We start from the raw sequence: 16,935 nt of genomic DNA on the forward strand, positions 1-16,935 counted from the left end.
TCTCCAAACTTGTGGCTGCCATCTGCCTGTTTTGGCACTCTGAAGGATGGTGTCCTTTTAACCTGTGTGATCTGCCCTAGCTCTGAGTGGCTAGGGTCAGACAATATGCCATATGGGTGGCTGGTGTGAGAATGATTGAGAAATGGGAAAGTGAGGACTGGATTAATCTTCACATTTGGGGGATTGGACCCATGCTGATTCTTATCCATGAAAAACTATAATCAGGTAAGTCTGGTCCCACGAATTAAATAAAATTTACCTTGACATTTATTTATGGTTTTAATATTACAGCTTTGTATTGATAGCAATTATATGTTAACACAGGTATTAATGGATAATTAGTAGTTAATGCAAATTGTATGAATATCAAAAGAGCACATTCCATGGGATATTTTCATGCTTTGATATAACTAAAAACTTTCACAAATATAGAGGTAAAAATTTACATCTCAAAGCCTGAAAAAATAACTCTGGGAAGGCCTGCATTGACCTTTGGTAACTATAAAATAAACAGATATCCAATAAATGTGATCTTCTCTTTCTAGGGGCTCATTAGGCAGGATTTGTGCTTCCAATGGTTAGGGGGGAGGTGACATAAATTCATCATACAGCATGGGGCATTTAATAATATTCATAATTTCCTCACAGGGAATTAACATAAAATTTAGCATTTAGTATTCAGAAAATGTTTGATTACATCCAATCACTGATAATGGAAAACAGAGTCACCTAACAAACATTCTTTTTAATCATTTGACTATAATACTCCCCTCGGCCCATGTACTTGACGAGCAGCCTATAAGGAAGTCCTATGAAAAAGTGCATGTCATTTGGTATCATACAAAAAGCGCTAGACTAGGAGTCAAGAGGCCTGAGCTTAAATCTCAGTACTACCATTTCCTAGATACGTTTTGAGAGAGAACTGTACTGTTCAGTGTTCTGCATGTCTAGTGACAGCATGGAATGAATGGACTGCAGATACTGGTAACTTCTCTAGTATTGTTTTAGTTAATTCAAATAGTGGGCATACCCACATTCAAAGCCAAACATAAATGTTTGGGGATTATTTCATTTTGGATTATTCATACCTCTGTTTCCCTCCACTGGAGCAAATATTCGAGAGCTGACTTTATATAAATAAGTCAGAGAAAACAGATATAAGACAAACAGGAAAAAGGAAATTACAATGATCAGTGTATAGTCAGACGTGTTTGCTCACTTAAAACAGCAACGCTAATTCCAGGAGCAGAACTTGCTTCAAGAGTAGATTCCGTAACATCAACTTCAACAAACCTATGGCATTCAAATAACAATGCCAGATGCTGGAGACACAAAGATAAATTAAACACGACCCTTGATCTCAAACACCTAATAGTCTAGCAGCTGACACAGACATATACCCTGCCAACTGGCATAGGTCAAATACAGTCTATATAATATTGAAACAACTGATTGACTCAGTCTACAGTTGATCTAGACAACTCACTACAAAGGAATACCACTCCAACATATCACATGCCAATGAACTCAAAAACAACAGTTAGAAGTTTTTCTTTCTGAACATGCATATGATAAAACCTAAAATTAAAGTCACAGTAAGAATCAGAAATTAACTTTTAATATTTATTCAAGAGATAAAATCAGGCAGGAGTTTATTTCTATTATCATACAAGATGTTAAAATATAACAAATCTGAAACTCACTTTTGTCCCAGGAGGCAATCCTTCCAGTTCTTTTGGCTTTATAAATGTCCGATGCTGTGCCTTGTGATCGGTTTTCTCCTTGCATGTCAAAAACTGCAGTCTGCATTTTGGGCAACGATGTATTCCTTTTTTCTGTTTATAGAAAAAAATTTCTACCAAACAAATCCTGGGACCTGAAGTTGCTCTTAATTCTAACATCTGAATATTTTTAAAACTAGTACTTTACCATCTCCCACCATAAATAATACCAAAATATGATTTCATTTTAAAAAAGCACTCCTTGCATTAGGATTTGGGTTACCATATAGGCATCCAACATGAAAATTCTATCAATTAGGTTCTTAAGAAAAAAGTCTCGTACCAATTGTAGTAGAAAAGATATTTTAATTATTATAAATTTGAAGGATCAATTTTCAAACATGATACTGTGAAAATGAGCTATATTATATTTTTATCCTTACAAAAGTAAATTCTTTTAAATTTTTGTCATTAGTATTTGTTTCACAAGTTGGCAAAATAAATTGAATTTTCTAAACAAATCTAAGCAGAGACTCCCAAGAAAGTTGTTATAGAAATGGTTGAATAAAGCAGTGCTATCCAACAGAATTTTCTGCAATGACAGAAATGTTCTACAGCTGCACTGACTAATACGGTGTCCACTATTAATTTTAATTAATTTAAATTTAAATGGCCACATGTGGCTAGTGGCTATGATATTAGACCAGTGTGTGGTTAGAGAGGCATAAATTAGAACAACTGATCCTAATCTACTGTTTGAGAACCTCTTGACTTGAGTGCCTTCTCAAACCCAGTCCTATTATTATTTCACAGATGGGAAATACAATCCAAAAAAAATCTAAGTCACTTGCCCACAGCTGGTTAAATGACTAGTCCGGTGTTCTTTGTGCTATATATTATCAACTACAATCTTTACGTTTATGCTCTCAATTTAAAAATATATATTGTATATGTAAATTCAAAACAATGTTTCTCTAAAAGTTTTATCTCTACAGACCCATCACTATTCCCATATAAAATATAAACATTTACGAAAATCAAATCAGGCAATGTATATGTAAGTACCTAGCAGACTTACTGGCGCACAAGAGGCATTAGATAAATAAAAGTTCTTTACAAAGTTCAAAGCAATATATAAATATAATAGTGTTTGTATTACTCTTCTAGTTCCATCTTAAGAGCATTTCAGAACTGTGGTGCATTAGATCATGTCATAAATACAGGCAACATAAACAGATTGACCTATATGCTCGAGGGGAAGAGGAAAAAAACTCTGCTAAGAAACAATACCAAGACAACAGGACAGATAAAAAGTTTGCCAGAGTATAAAAAAAAAAAAATAGTTACCAGAAATCTTTTCTCTACTTATATCTATACCATATTCAGTTTTTCATGGCTTTAAAGAGCATATAATCAACTGCCTATTTAGCATTACTACTAGATATCTAATAGGCATCTCAAATCAACAGACAAAACTGAATTCTAGGTTCCCCCCCCCGCCTTGACCCCAAACCCAAAAAACCAAACCCAGTGCCGTCGAGTCGATTCTGACTCATAGTGACCCTATAGAATAGAGTAGAACTGCCCCATAGAGCTTCCAAGGAGTGCCTGGCGGATTCGAACTGCCAACCCTTTGGTTAGCAGACATAGCACTTAACCACTCACTATGCCACCAGGGTTTCCTCCCCTTGATCCCAGCAAAAAAAAAAAAAAAAAAAAATCTGTTCCTTCTCCAGTTTTCCCAATATCTTAGTATATGAGATCTCCATTCTTGTAGCTGCTAAGGACAAAAAACCCTGGTCACTCTTTCACACCCTATATCCAACCCATTAATAAAACCTGTTAGTGCTACCTTCAAAAAACATAATCTTTCCACTACTCATCACCTCCAACCTCTGCTACCATACTGGTCCAAGCCACTTACCTGGACTGCTGCAATAACCTCCTATTTTCTTCCTGTTTCTACCCTTTTCCCTATGGTCTATTCTCCGCATAACTGCCAGAGTGGTCTTAAAACACTGCAGGTAGTTTACATACTTAAACCCTCCAATGGCTTTCCACAACACTCCAGAGTCCTGACTCCGGATTACAAGGCCCTACATGCTTTGGCCTGCATTCTATTGCCACAACCTCATTTCTTACTATTTTATTCTTCCTTGCTCTTGTTTACCGTGTTCCAGCCGCACTGGCTTCGTTGCCATCTATTAACACCCTAGGTATACGCTCACTTCACTGATTTCTTAACTGTTTCCTCTGCCTGGAACTGCGGTGTGATTAATTACTTTTGTGTGTGGCCTTTCCAGCCATGAGCTTGTAACTCTCACCCAGGTGATTGTGTGATAGGGTAACTGTGGCCTACCAAGGGGAATGGTCAGTTTTGCCTTAAAAGAGAGCCAATTCCCAGAGCAGAGAGGAAGAGCCCACCACCAGGAAGGAAGGAGAGACCAGCAAGAGTGACCCAGCAGCAGGAGACTGCACAGTGGGCTTCCTGGCTCAAAGACAGAGAAAGCTGAGTGAGTGCCTTTGGACAGAGGCTGAGGACCAGAGAGAGGCATGCCTGTGAGCATTGCTGGGGAGAGGCTGTCCTGATGAAAGAACTGCATCCTGAGTATTCCTGAGCCTAAACTGTAACTGTTACTTCCCTTATTATAAACCCCATAATTTTGAGTATGGTCTTTGACTTCTGTGTGGCCATTGCAATGGATTATCGAACCAGTACAGTGCTGTGGGAGAGACAGTTGGTGTTAGAATTGGTAGAGATGGCAGAGAGGTGGTGTGTCTGACCTCGCCTCATAGGAATCAGCCTTGGGCTGTTGATCTTGGTTTTCCTTCCCCCTTGTGGGGTTGGAGGAGGTCAGACACACTCCCCACGCCGTTTCTATAGGAACACTCTATCCCAGGTATTAATATGGTTTATTCCCTTATTTCCTTCTGATAAGCCTTCTTTGACCACCCTATATAACACAGAAACCACTTCTTCACCTCCTAATCTCTGGCACCCCCTATCCTCCTATATCTTCCTCCCATAGTACTTATCACCAGCTGGCACACATATACGTTCTAATACACACACACAATGCTTACTATCTTCCTTTACTATAATGCAAGTTCCAGAGGGTGCAAATTTGTTTTGTTCACTTCTGTATCCCAATACCTAAAACAGTCCCTGACATAGGTTAGGCACTCGATAAATACTTGCTAAATAAATGGTGAGGCAGACAGCAAGAGACAGGGAGTGTGCATGAGCAGCAGGTATAACTTGTTTAAAAATGCCTGCCATTTCATTCACTGAGCACTTGTCTAGGGTCTTGAGTTGGGAGACACTTCACCTACTATTCCTTTAGCTGGCCTTAAGTCTTACACATCAGTGAGCTAATGGTGATGCTGATACGGTATATTTATAACATGATGTTCAGCTCAAGAAACTTACCTGTTCTAAGGGTAGAGAAAAAACTGTGTTGAATTTTTTTTATAAGGAGCCGTGGTAATGCAGTGGTTAAGCACTCAGCTGCTAACCAAAAGGTCGGCAGTTTGAACCTACCAGCTGCTCTGTGGGATAAAGACGTGGCAGTCTGCTTCCATAAAGATTACAGCCTTGGAAACCCTATGGGGCAGTTCTACTCTGTCCTAGAGAGTTCCTACAAATGGGAATCAACTCGATGGCAAGGGGTTTGTTTCTGGTCGAACTTTTTGACAAGCATACTAGATTGTTTGGGTGATTTGAGTATATATTAACTGCTTAGCAGTATTAAAGATCTAATGAGCTTATTTAACACATCTGAAATGTTTTATCCATTCTTAAATCATACCAACTGGATTGATTGTTAGCTCTAAAATTTCTCAGTAATAATGCACTCTTCTTCAAGAAAAGTTACAACCAAAGCCTTCAAAGAGAATAAAATGAGCTGTAAAGCCAATCCAAATCCAAGCCCACTGCTGTTGAATCAATTCTAACTCACAGTGACCATATAGGACAGACTAGAACTGCTCCATAGGATTTCCAAGGCTATAAATCTTTATGGAAGCAGAATGCCACACCTTTCCCCTGTGGTGCAGCTGGTGGGTGTGAACTGCCAACTTTTCAGTCAGTAGCCAAGTACTTAAGCACCGCACCACCAGGGGCTCCAAAATGAGCCACAGATTCAACAATTCTTATTACCTAATATTGTTTCAGCAATATCACCTCAATTACAAGTTTATAATACTGTTCAGCTATTGTTTTCAAGTGTTTTGTAAACAACTATGCAAGCGGAAAATACCTTGAAGGATGCCTGATGATCCTTCTTATTTATTAATAGATTCTTTCCTCTTTACTGCTGGCTACAGTTGTGTGCTGTCAAGTCAATTTTGACTCAATAGGGCCCCTTATATGACAGAGTAGAACTGCCCCATAGGATTTCTTTACTGGAGCAGACTGCAGGTCTTTTGTGGAGCCATGGCACTGCTGGTGGGTTTGAACCACTGACCTTTTGGTTAACGGCTGAGTGCTTAACCAGTGCACCACCACCAGGGCTCCTTTGCCTACCTCCAAGGTACTCTAAATTTACCAAAAAAAAAAAAAAAGTGGGCACTCATGGTGTATCCCCAAGATCACTCCCAGGTTGCTAGGTCTTACAGGACTCAGTTGTTGTTATACTAACAGCAATGATTCATTACAGCGAAAAGATCCAGAGCAGGATCTCAGATCAGTTACCAACTAACTGGGAACTCTTTATCAGTTAATAACACAGGGAACATTTCAAGGGCTCAATTCCCAGGAGTTAGCCAATTATGTAAGCAGGCCCTTTTGAAAACGTGCAAAGTTTAAGCAACTCAGATCTGCTGGGTTAACTATTTCTTACACACATGGCAAGTTAAGATGTACAACTTAGGGTATGAAGATGACTATAGATCATGTAAACCACTTAAGAGACACAGCCCACATAGTGGGCCCACCCACCTCTTTCTTACCTTTTTAGGCATATATCATTCTCCCCATATCTACATTTCAGTCTGGAGCTTAGTAAAGCATCGGGGAAAAATTACGTTAAAAGTCTCATAATGAAAGAGTCAGGGCTGCTGCTTCATCTCATTCTTCTTTTCAAAATCAAAGGCCAAAAGATATACAGCACTAAGAACAGTGCTTCCCAAACTCTGTTCCTCAAGAAATGTTAACAGGTATTGTGCAAATAAGAATTTAATGGTCCAATAAATTTGGGGAACGATACATACTACAGCACTTGCTTAGAGATTTACAATGTCCATTATCACACTAAAAGCTCTGAAAAGTCCTATTAAAAAAAAACTACGTAAATCCAGTCATTTACCAAATTTATTTTAGCAGCAAGATTTTTGAGGGGAATGCCTTTTAACATTTGATGGAACACTCTTGGGGAAACCCTAGAATAGATCTTCCAGAGGTTCTCAAGGGGGAGATGGCGTATCACGATACAAAGATAAGGAAGCTACTGCTGGTACCATCTAATTCGTAACATAGGTGATGCTCAATGTATTTGCAAATTCTACTTTCATGATTTTTTCCAATGAACAACCACGAGTTGATTTCATGATTATCCACTGACTAGAATTGAAAGCAATGTTAGTGCCAGTGCTGAATAAATTTGTCACGACAATGCAATCAATAATAAGAAAACATCATGAGCTTATCAGCGCGGAGGCAAAACTTGACTACATGATCAGATTCAGTAAATCCACTGACTTCTGATTTTGGCAAAGGCACTATTACTCTTTCAAACACTTAAGAATAGGCTGAATGTTTCATCGATGCTTTTAGCCCAGACAAAGGAAGATCTAATTGTTTCAGGAAAAGAACCAGTAAGCATAAAATCAGAATTCAAGGGAAAAGTGCAAGCACTAATTCTTGTACCTCAGAAATTACATAGTATAACTGGCAAAAGTCATCCAGGAAACAAGTGATAGCCTAAATATAGTTCACTGGCATAGTTCACATATCTAGTAATAAGTATCAGTGCTGTTTCCTTTGTCACTAGCTGTTATAAAAGACCACTCTGGGTCACCAATGACAACCATGTGCTTTTTCAAAATAGAAAGTGAGACAGAAAATGGAAATAAACTTTGAAGAGAAACTTTCTGTTCAATACTATCTTCCTCAGATCAAACTAATCTTGTTCCCTGCTTCTGGTAACTATTTTCAAAATTATTCCCATTCCCACTACTCTTAGACCCTGAATCATCTAACCCTGATTAGATATTCCACTGATGTTCTCTTTTTCCCTCCACTCTATGGTTCCTATTTCCAGTGGCATCACTAGGGTTGCTGTCACCCAGTGCAGTAACTCATGGTGTCACACACACCTCCCACTTCCCATGGCAGACAGGGCTGGCCAGGTATCCCCGTGGATGGAGCGACCCAGCCCTGCCCCCCACACAGCAGCACAGAGAGGCCCTCCTCCTGGCCCCACCCCCCACTGTTCCCCACAGCTCTTCCCCTCTCCCACTGGCCAAGGTGGAGACCCTCCTCTACCACACCCTGACTGAAGGGTGATGAGTTACCATACTGGGTGACGCTAACCCTAGTGACTGGCAGGTGATGGGGGGTGACGTGTTACCATACTGGGTGATGGGTGAAACTCTAGTGCCACCACTGTCTTGACGGCCCCTCCCCTGGCAACACTAGCCCATCTGCCACCAGCACCTGGATCCTTGGGTCATTTTGGTGTCATTCCCTTTGATAGTGTCAGGGGATAAGATCCTCACGCCCCTAGTGATGCCACTGCCTATTTCTAGACACCTTTCAGAATTTTCACTATTTATGAGTCCCATAATCACCAGAAAACAGACAAGGAAAAGAAGTTTCTCAAGCAATTCAGCATAAATTATAAATTGTGTCATTTGGAACACTATGCTTTCTTTCTAGAACGAATCGAACCAATGTCCTAAGACAATATGAACAAATAAGAACCAGTAAATCTCACCTGATGCTTCATGTAATGGTTCATGTAGGGTGTTGCCATTTTACTAACTTTGAGGCAAAATGGACACAGCAAGTTTTTAGTGTTTTCATGAGACGTTCTAAAGTGAGTTTCTACTTCAGAAAAGGATGATGATCTATACTGGCAAACCTAGAAATAATAAGGAAGGCTTCATTTAAATCAAAAATTTGTAACTGATAACAATTACATCAAAGTAGCCATGATGAGTCATTTGTTTAGAAGAACGTTATATACTACTAATTCAACTCTGCTGCCTATACATCCAAACACCCTATTATTGCAAGCAATAATCTTTGGGACAGAAAAGTTATCTTTCGAAGTTTAGGGATACATTCCAAAGCATGGTTAGAGTCCCTTCTTCTTTTCAATCTACAACCCCCCTAGCTTCACTTGAGTTCTCAAGCTCTGACACCTCTTATCTGTATGACAATTCTACAGGAATTTTTCCTGCTAAACAGAGCATTCACTTCTTTGGATTTTAAATGGCATCCAGGCCATGCCAGTGGAAATTTATCTTTATCTTGCTTTCCTATTACTGGAAGCCATTTCAAATGCTGGAAAAATACCAGTCCCAAAGCATCTACTTGGGCTTCTATAACTAATAATATTTTCTATTTTCTTGGCATGCATGCCTATGTTCTTTCCTACATGCTAAAATAAGTCCCTATATTTGTCTTTCTCCAGCAGGACTTTCCTTTTTCTAATACAGGGGTCAACAAACTATGGCCTGGAGGCCAAATACAGCCCACTCCACCATCCCCCCCATAGAGCATGAGTTAAACCAAGGGAGTTTCCACTAATGAATTATTTACAAGAGAGTCCTCAATTTTAGTAACCAACCATATAATTTTATTTAATTATATGGTTGAAAAATTCAAAAGAAAATGTCATTTCACGGCACATAAATATTAAATAAGCACCTAAGTACACAATAAAATGTGCGTATACCTGGCAAACATATGGCATTTCCCCAGGCTTATGAGTGTCCTTCATATGTTGTAAAAGAGTATGTTCTGATTCAAATGATAATTCACAGATTTTGCAAATTGCTGAAAGTAGAAAAAAAGACATTACACCATTTTAAGGATGCATATAAATTAAAAAGTAGTTTTGTACATCCATAACAGTAATACCTGTCATAGTGGTGATGGTGGTTCTAACAAATCTACAGTTGTTAACTCTGTAACACTGTTCTAAGCACTTCTATTAACTTACTTAATTCTCGTAACATCACTGAGAAGGGTACTACCATTATTCCCGTTTTTTAGATGAGGAACCTGAGGTATAGGAAGATTAAGTAATTTGCCTGAAATCTCAAAGCTGTATTAACAGGCAGAGCTGAGATTTGAACCAAAATGTCTAGCTCCAGGCTCTGTGGTTTTAACTATCATTGTAATTACTTTTCTTATTAAAGGTTTAAATCAAAGCCATTGATTTCATATTTGAAAACCAGGGAATCTTGAGTTTTCTAATTTAGTCCCTTACATATAATACATGAGTTATGCCAAGGGAGTTTCTATTAACGAATTATTTCCAAGAGAGACTTCAATTTTAGTAACTGATTTTATCTTAAAAGGTCACTATTTTATTTACATAAAAGTTAAAATTTGTCTTTTTCAATTTTGCCCTCCAACTACAAAGTATATTTCTTATTCTTACTTTTCAATCAGAACTCTTAAGGTTTCCTCACAGTTTACATCATTAGTATCGTTATTTTCCAGTACTTAAGTTATAACTTACTAGAAAATTCATGGGGGGTATGTGTACTTTCGATGTGACACTGCAGCTGGAATGGTGTGGGATACTGACGGTAGCAGTGCTGGCAGGTGGTGTGGTTTTCCCAGCTCTCACTGTTCTGCTTTTCAAGTTCCAAATGGTGTTTCATGTGGTTCATAAACCTATAAATGATTGTTAACCAGGTACAAAAATTCAGATTGAAAAAAAATCTCACAAACGACTACCTGAACCTAATTTTTTTTCTATTTATTATTGTACTTTAGATGAAGGTTTACAAAACAAGCTAGCTTTTCATTAAACAATTAATACACCTATTGTTTTGTGACACTGGTTGCCAACCCCGTAACGTGAACACTCTCCCCTTCTCAACCTTGGGTTCTGTATTACCAGCCTCCCTATCTCCTCCTGCCTCCTAACCTTTGCCCCTGGGCTGGTGTGCCCCTTTAGTCTCATTCTGTTTTATGGGCCTGTCTGATCTTTGGCTGAAGGGTGAACCTCAGGAGTGACTTCAGTACTGAGCTAATAACCATACTCTTGGGGTTTCTCCAGTCTCTGTCAGGTCTGTAGGTCTGGTCTTTTTTTTGTTGAGTTAGAACTTTGTTCTATGTTTTTCTCTAGCTCTGTCCGGGATCCTCTATTGTGATCCCTGTCAGAGCAGTTGGTGGTAGCTGGGCACCATCTAGTTGTGCTGGACTCAGTCTGGTGGAGGCTATGGTAGTTGTGTGAACCTAAATTTTAAAAATACAGGTATACTATTCAAAAATAAAATCTCTAAAGCCTTAAAAAGCCCTCTAGAAAAGCATGTGCTTTAAATAATTACATCCATTAAGTGGCTCAGTAAACATTTTTCATTTAATCTTTAAAAATAATCCATTAATGTAGTAAATATGAAATATTACTGATTGCTATAATTATTATTATTTCAGGTTAAAAACAATTTTTTTGGTAAAGAAAAATAGCAAGCTTCTTTTCCATACATGAAGTACTAGCTACATTTTAAAATGAAATACTTAAAAGAAAGAAACCCTTCCACCAAAAGCAGCTAAAGTCATGAGAGAAATCTTTTGAAGGCCTTGAAGATATATAATGGGTTCCTGTGGCTTAAAAGACAAATTATGCATATTTTTACTTGTGTCTTGGTTTCTAAATGCATGCAATAGCAGTGTGAATGCCTGTAATTACAAGAACGTTTTGTTTTATTTAATGATATTGGTTTACTGTTAGCAGACTGTTCATTTTAACTTGCAGACTGTACCCTTTGTAGGCACTGTCCATTTTTCAGTTTATATTCTGCTATTTCACCTTCCCTAAAACGGTTCCTATGAGGCAGAACTATGACCTTCATCAGCACAGAATGCAATATAAATGGATATACCTACTTCAAAAAGCTTACTAAAGCTTTTTGCTAAATTTGAAACTAAAGTTATTTAATCAAAACTACAATTTTTAGACTGTCAATTATTAACAATTATTCACTTTGAGTTCATGAAAAAAATAATCTTGAAACTAAGTTATAATGCCATCAACCTAGATATCAACCATCATGAAGGTTTTAACCTTTATCTCTATTTCATATCTCCAAAACACTGTTTCTCTTTAGAGCTGGTATGGTACACCTTGAAATATCTTTTTTCTTCCTTTGGTTTTAATACTATAACCTACTAAAAATCCTAGTCTTGGCTAAATATATACACATAAACCTTTTTAAAGGTCATGAGCCATTTACCTTTCAGCTCATAATTTTAGATACTTAAAATCTATACACAGCAAATAATACCTTAACCAACTAGTTGTCTCTCAATTATTATACCAGCTCCCATTAGCAGCACGTAATTCTCAAACAAGTAGACAAACATGGAAGATTAAAAGCAAACCTCCTGCAAGGCTGTTCTCAGAATAACATAACCCTAACTGGTTTGGGTGACATTTGATATAGAAATGAAACACAAATTTTTAAAAAAATACTGAAAAAAAAAAGCCATACAACTCAAAGATTGAAATGTACAAGTTCCTATAATTTAAAGTGCACATGTATTAAAAAAACTTCAAAATTCAACTGGGAATTAAATACCTATTTTTAAAATGGGTTAAATTTTAAAATCAAAAGACATGTTTCACAGAACTGGTAATTTTCTAAAGACCACCACCAAAAAAGATCACTTTCTCTGCAATGTAAATGTACTATAAATTATAAATATGAATTAAAAAATTTGAGCACTAAATAAGACTAGTATGGAAGAAGTCAAACTGAATGAAGTGGTTCTTCTTGTGATATGAAGCTTCAAAGGCAGCTAGAAAATAAAAATATCTCATGAAAACTTCTAGTTTAATAATAACATAGGCAAAAAAGAAGTCATTTTCCCTTAAGTTAAAATAAATTTTGTTCTTTCTTAAGCTATATGGAAGACACAAGTAAGTGGATCCAGGAGTCAGACTCTTAAAACATTAAGGACAACTTAAAGCACAATAAAAATTATTTTAAAAAAACGGACAAAAGCTTTTCAACAAGATAATCTGCCTTTGTTCTTAGTAGGAAGTGTTAAAATTGCTTATCTAGGATGACACACAAAAAGTCAAGATAAAGAGACATTTGTATCGTAGCATTCCAATTTTAAAACGGAAATAAAAATAAGTGTTTCCATACCTAATATTATTTTTAAGAACTTTCAAGCAACTGAAGCATTTAAAGGTAGTGTAAGTCTTCTGTTCTTCAAGAGTTCCTTCATGTCTTCCATAATAAAAGTCACTCACTAACATAATCAATTTCCCTCTCTCTGAACTAGTTGTAATTCTATTTTCTCTATTTGGAAGTTCAGAGTCAGTATTTGCCAAAAAGTCATTCATCATGTCTGGACAACAACGCTGAAAAAGAAAACACATATAACCCTTATTCAAACAATAAACACCTGTTATCTTAATTAGCAAAGAAATAATCCCCCAAACAAATTTAAAAACCTTACCATCAGGGCTGGCTATAGATCTAATACCTTTTTCTTGCAATTTACCTTTTCAGATGTAAATATATCATAATAACTTACACCTTGACCAAAAGTCTTTCATTTCATATCTGTGTCAAGTTACAGTTTAAGAGGAAAGGTAGTTTTATAAACCATTATGCATATTTTAAATTATCGAATAACACAATAGCAATTCAATAAAGTCTAGACTGAAACTGGACATTGAGCACAGCTATTCTGCCACTCCCCATATTCAAAGTGCCAGATAATGTATGAGGTACAAAGAGAAGCATCAGGAAGATCCTGTAAGCCTCAACACATTCTATCTGTTGTTGTTAGATGTCATCGAGTCAGCTCTGACTCAGTGACCCTATGTACAACAGAATGAAAAACTGCCTAGTCCCATGCCATCCTCACAATCATTGCTATGTTCAAGTTCATTGTTGCGGCCACTGTGTCAATCCCTCTCGTTGAGGTCTTCCGTTTTTTTGCTGACCCTGTACTATACCAGCATGATGTCCTTCTCCAGGGACTGGTCCTTTCTCATAACATGTCCAAAGCATAGAAGACAAAGTTTCACCATCCGCCCTTCTAATGAACGTTCTGGCTATACTTCTTTCAAGGAAGATTTGTTCATTCTTCTGGCAGTCCATGGTATAATCGATATTCTTCGCCAACACCATAATTCAAAGGCATCAATTCTTCGGTCTTCCTTATTCCTTATTCCTTGTCCAATGTCCACATGCATATGATGTGACTGAAAATACTGTGGGTTAGGTCAGGCGCACCGTAGTCCTCAAAGTGACATCTTTGCTTTTTAACACTTGAAAATAAGTCTTTTGCAGTTGATTTGCCCAATGCAATACGTTGTCTTGAGTTCTTGATTCCTGCTTCTATGAGTGTTGACTGTGGATTCAATTAAAATGAAATCCTTGACAACTTCAACCTTTTCTCCGTTTATCATGATGTTGCTTATTGGTTCAGCTGCGATGATTTCTGTTTTATGTTGAGGTGTAATCCATACTGAAGGCTGTAGTCTTTGATCGTCATCAGTAAGTGCTTCAAGTCCTCTTCACTTGCAGCAAGCAAGGCTGTGTCATCTGCATTTTGCAGGTCGTTAATGAGTCTTCCGCCAATCCTAATATCCCGTTCTTCATATAGACCAACTTCTTACATTATGTGCTCAGCATACAGACTAAGTAGGTATGGTGAAAGGATACAACCCTGATGCACATCTTTCCTGACTTTAAACCATGCAGTATCCTTCTGCTCTGTTCATATAACTGCCTTTTGGTCTATGTACAGGTTTCTCATGAGCACAATTAAGTGTTCTGGAATTCCCATTCTTCGTAACGTTACCCATAATTTGTTATAATCCACACAGTTCAATGCCTTTGTAGTCAATAAAACACAGATGATGAACATCTTCTGGTACTCTCTGCTTTCAGCCAAGATTCAACTGACATCAGCGATGACATCCCTCGTTCCACGTCCTCTTCTGAATTTAGCTTCAATTTCTGGCAGTTCACTGTTGATGTACTGCTGCAACCAGTTTTGAATTATCTTCAGCAAAATTTTACTTGCACGTGATATTAATGACATTGTTCGATAATTTCTGCATTCTGTCAGATCACCTTTCTTTGGAATGAGCACATATATGGGATCTCTTCCAATCAGCAGGCCAAAATGTTTGACTTACACTTTTAAATATTGTTCCGCTGGATGAAACATTATTTCAGTAGCATAGTAATCTTTGGAAACTCTGGTGGCAGAGTGGTTAAGAGCTACAGCTGCTAACCAAAAGGCTGGCAGTTTGAATCCACCAGATGCTCCTTGGAAACCCTATGGGGCAGTCCTGCTCTGTCCTACATGGTCATGATTTTGGTATACTTAGCTATAATAATGGCAAAAGATCATTCAAAAATAATCTTTACTGTATTATATAAAAAATGAACTTATATAAAAAAATATAAACTAGAAAGTAAAAATTTTCCCCATAGTTTTAATCATAAACAATGCTACAATAAAAAAAATCTACACTTTAGAGAACAGCTGCCCCTTTCTCATATATATACTATGCCATGATTTGTGCACAAAATGGATGGGAAATAAGACCATTCTTGTTTGCCTGTACTTTGCAGAAGTCAAGTCAGGGAGGATACAAAACAAACTATTAAAAAACAATTTCTTCAGAGGTGGGGTCAAGATGGCGGAGTAGTCAGACGCTTCCAGTGAACCCTCTACAACAAAGACCCAAAAAAAACAAGTAAAATGATAAAATTTATAAAAACCTAGGAGCCCTGAACATCAAAGGCAAAGTCAGAAAACAGACTGAGTGGAACTTCTAAGATATATGAAACATTAAACACACAGAATGATGTAGTGTACATGACCTTAATTTTAAAAAATCTGATGATTTGATGACTGGGAAAGAACTTTAAAACCTTTTATAAAGATAATTACTATAAATATAAATTTTTATTTAAGTTATATGGATACCAGTATAAGATTTCTTATCAAAATATCTAGACAAGTGAACATTTGCTGTATACCAATCCTTAATATTTTGTAAACATTTTTTAAATTAAATTTTGTAAAAGTTTTACCTGCATGTGATATTTCAGAGGATCCAAAAGACTGAACATAACATTACACTTTGGACAAGGTGTTCCAGTTGTATTTTGATTTGTTGAGGTATCTGTACCTGAAATAAGTGAAGAACTTCTGTAACTGAAATTCATCTTTTTTGAACCTTAAACAACCACTGATCACAGTTTTAAAATTCACCACTACTTCTAAAATTTATGTATGAATAACTATTTTTTATATGCTAGATTTCATATCTACCTTGTGATAGCACAACCTGGGAAGATGTCACTGAGGGTGAGGTACTTGTGTCAGATATGTCAGAAATACCTTCACTGATCTTTGGCTTTTTTGGAGCAACACTGTCTGCTTGAGAAGTAGAAGGACGTTTTGATAAAGGCGAACTTTGATCCGAATCTACAATGATTTAAATAGTGGGAAAGATACTGGTAAATGGTTTAGTGTAGAATATTGCTTACAACTGCTACTAAACTAACCCTATATTTAAAATTAAATAAAAATACTTTGGAGCTAAATTAAACGTAATATAATTGAATTCTCATATCATACAAATGACAGTAAAGAATGATCAAAATTTATATAGTAAAGGAGTAGAATTGCACAAACAGCTATTATTGACTACATATATTTAACTAGTTCATGAAATAATCTTTTTACGCAAGAAAATCCTAAGTGTTTCAAATAAATACATAAACAGCTATCATAAAAGAACTCAGACCAAAAAAAAACCCAAGCCTTCCCCCCAAAAATCAAATTAAAGGAGACAGAATACTCTGAGCTAAGTTCCTACAAATAAATTCCTCTAGGAGCTTGAATGCATTTGAGTTTGGAAAAAAAAATTATATATATATATATATATATTCTAAAAATTTAGAGACCCTTTAAGATGCTTTTTATTTAACAATTTAAGATTTCTAATGAAACACTTGAAGTTGCTTCTTTTTCCACCTAAGAAACTGA

The 16,935-nt window shown here is 36.9% G+C and overlaps 1 protein-coding gene across 4 annotated transcripts in view; it reads right to left on the reverse strand.

Annotated features, from left to right (window-relative positions):
* ZNF280C (zinc finger protein 280C) overlaps positions 1-16,935 on the reverse strand; it is a 50,306-nt gene that overhangs the window by 12,297 nt on the left and 21,074 nt on the right. For 2 of the 4 annotated variants that reach the window (XM_064277578.1, XM_010594646.3), the window contains 7 exons: positions 16,216-16,371; positions 15,975-16,072; positions 13,056-13,273; positions 10,415-10,572; positions 9,623-9,723; positions 8,657-8,803; positions 1,704-1,835 (listed from right to left, as the gene is read on the reverse strand). In XM_064277578.1, coding sequence (XP_064133648.1) covers positions 1,704-1,835; positions 8,657-8,803; positions 9,623-9,723; positions 10,415-10,572; positions 13,056-13,273; positions 15,975-16,072; positions 16,216-16,371 — 1,010 coding nt within the window. The remainder of the gene's footprint in view (positions 1-1,703; positions 1,836-8,656; positions 8,804-9,622; positions 9,724-10,414; positions 10,573-13,055; positions 13,274-15,974; positions 16,073-16,215; positions 16,372-16,935) is intronic. The other 2 variants (XM_064277579.1, XM_064277580.1) reach the window with 2 other exon arrangements.

This window comes from Loxodonta africana, chromosome X, assembly GCF_030014295.1.
Source record: "Loxodonta africana isolate mLoxAfr1 chromosome X, mLoxAfr1.hap2, whole genome shotgun sequence".
Taxonomy (NCBI): Eukaryota; Metazoa; Chordata; class Mammalia; order Proboscidea; family Elephantidae; genus Loxodonta; species Loxodonta africana.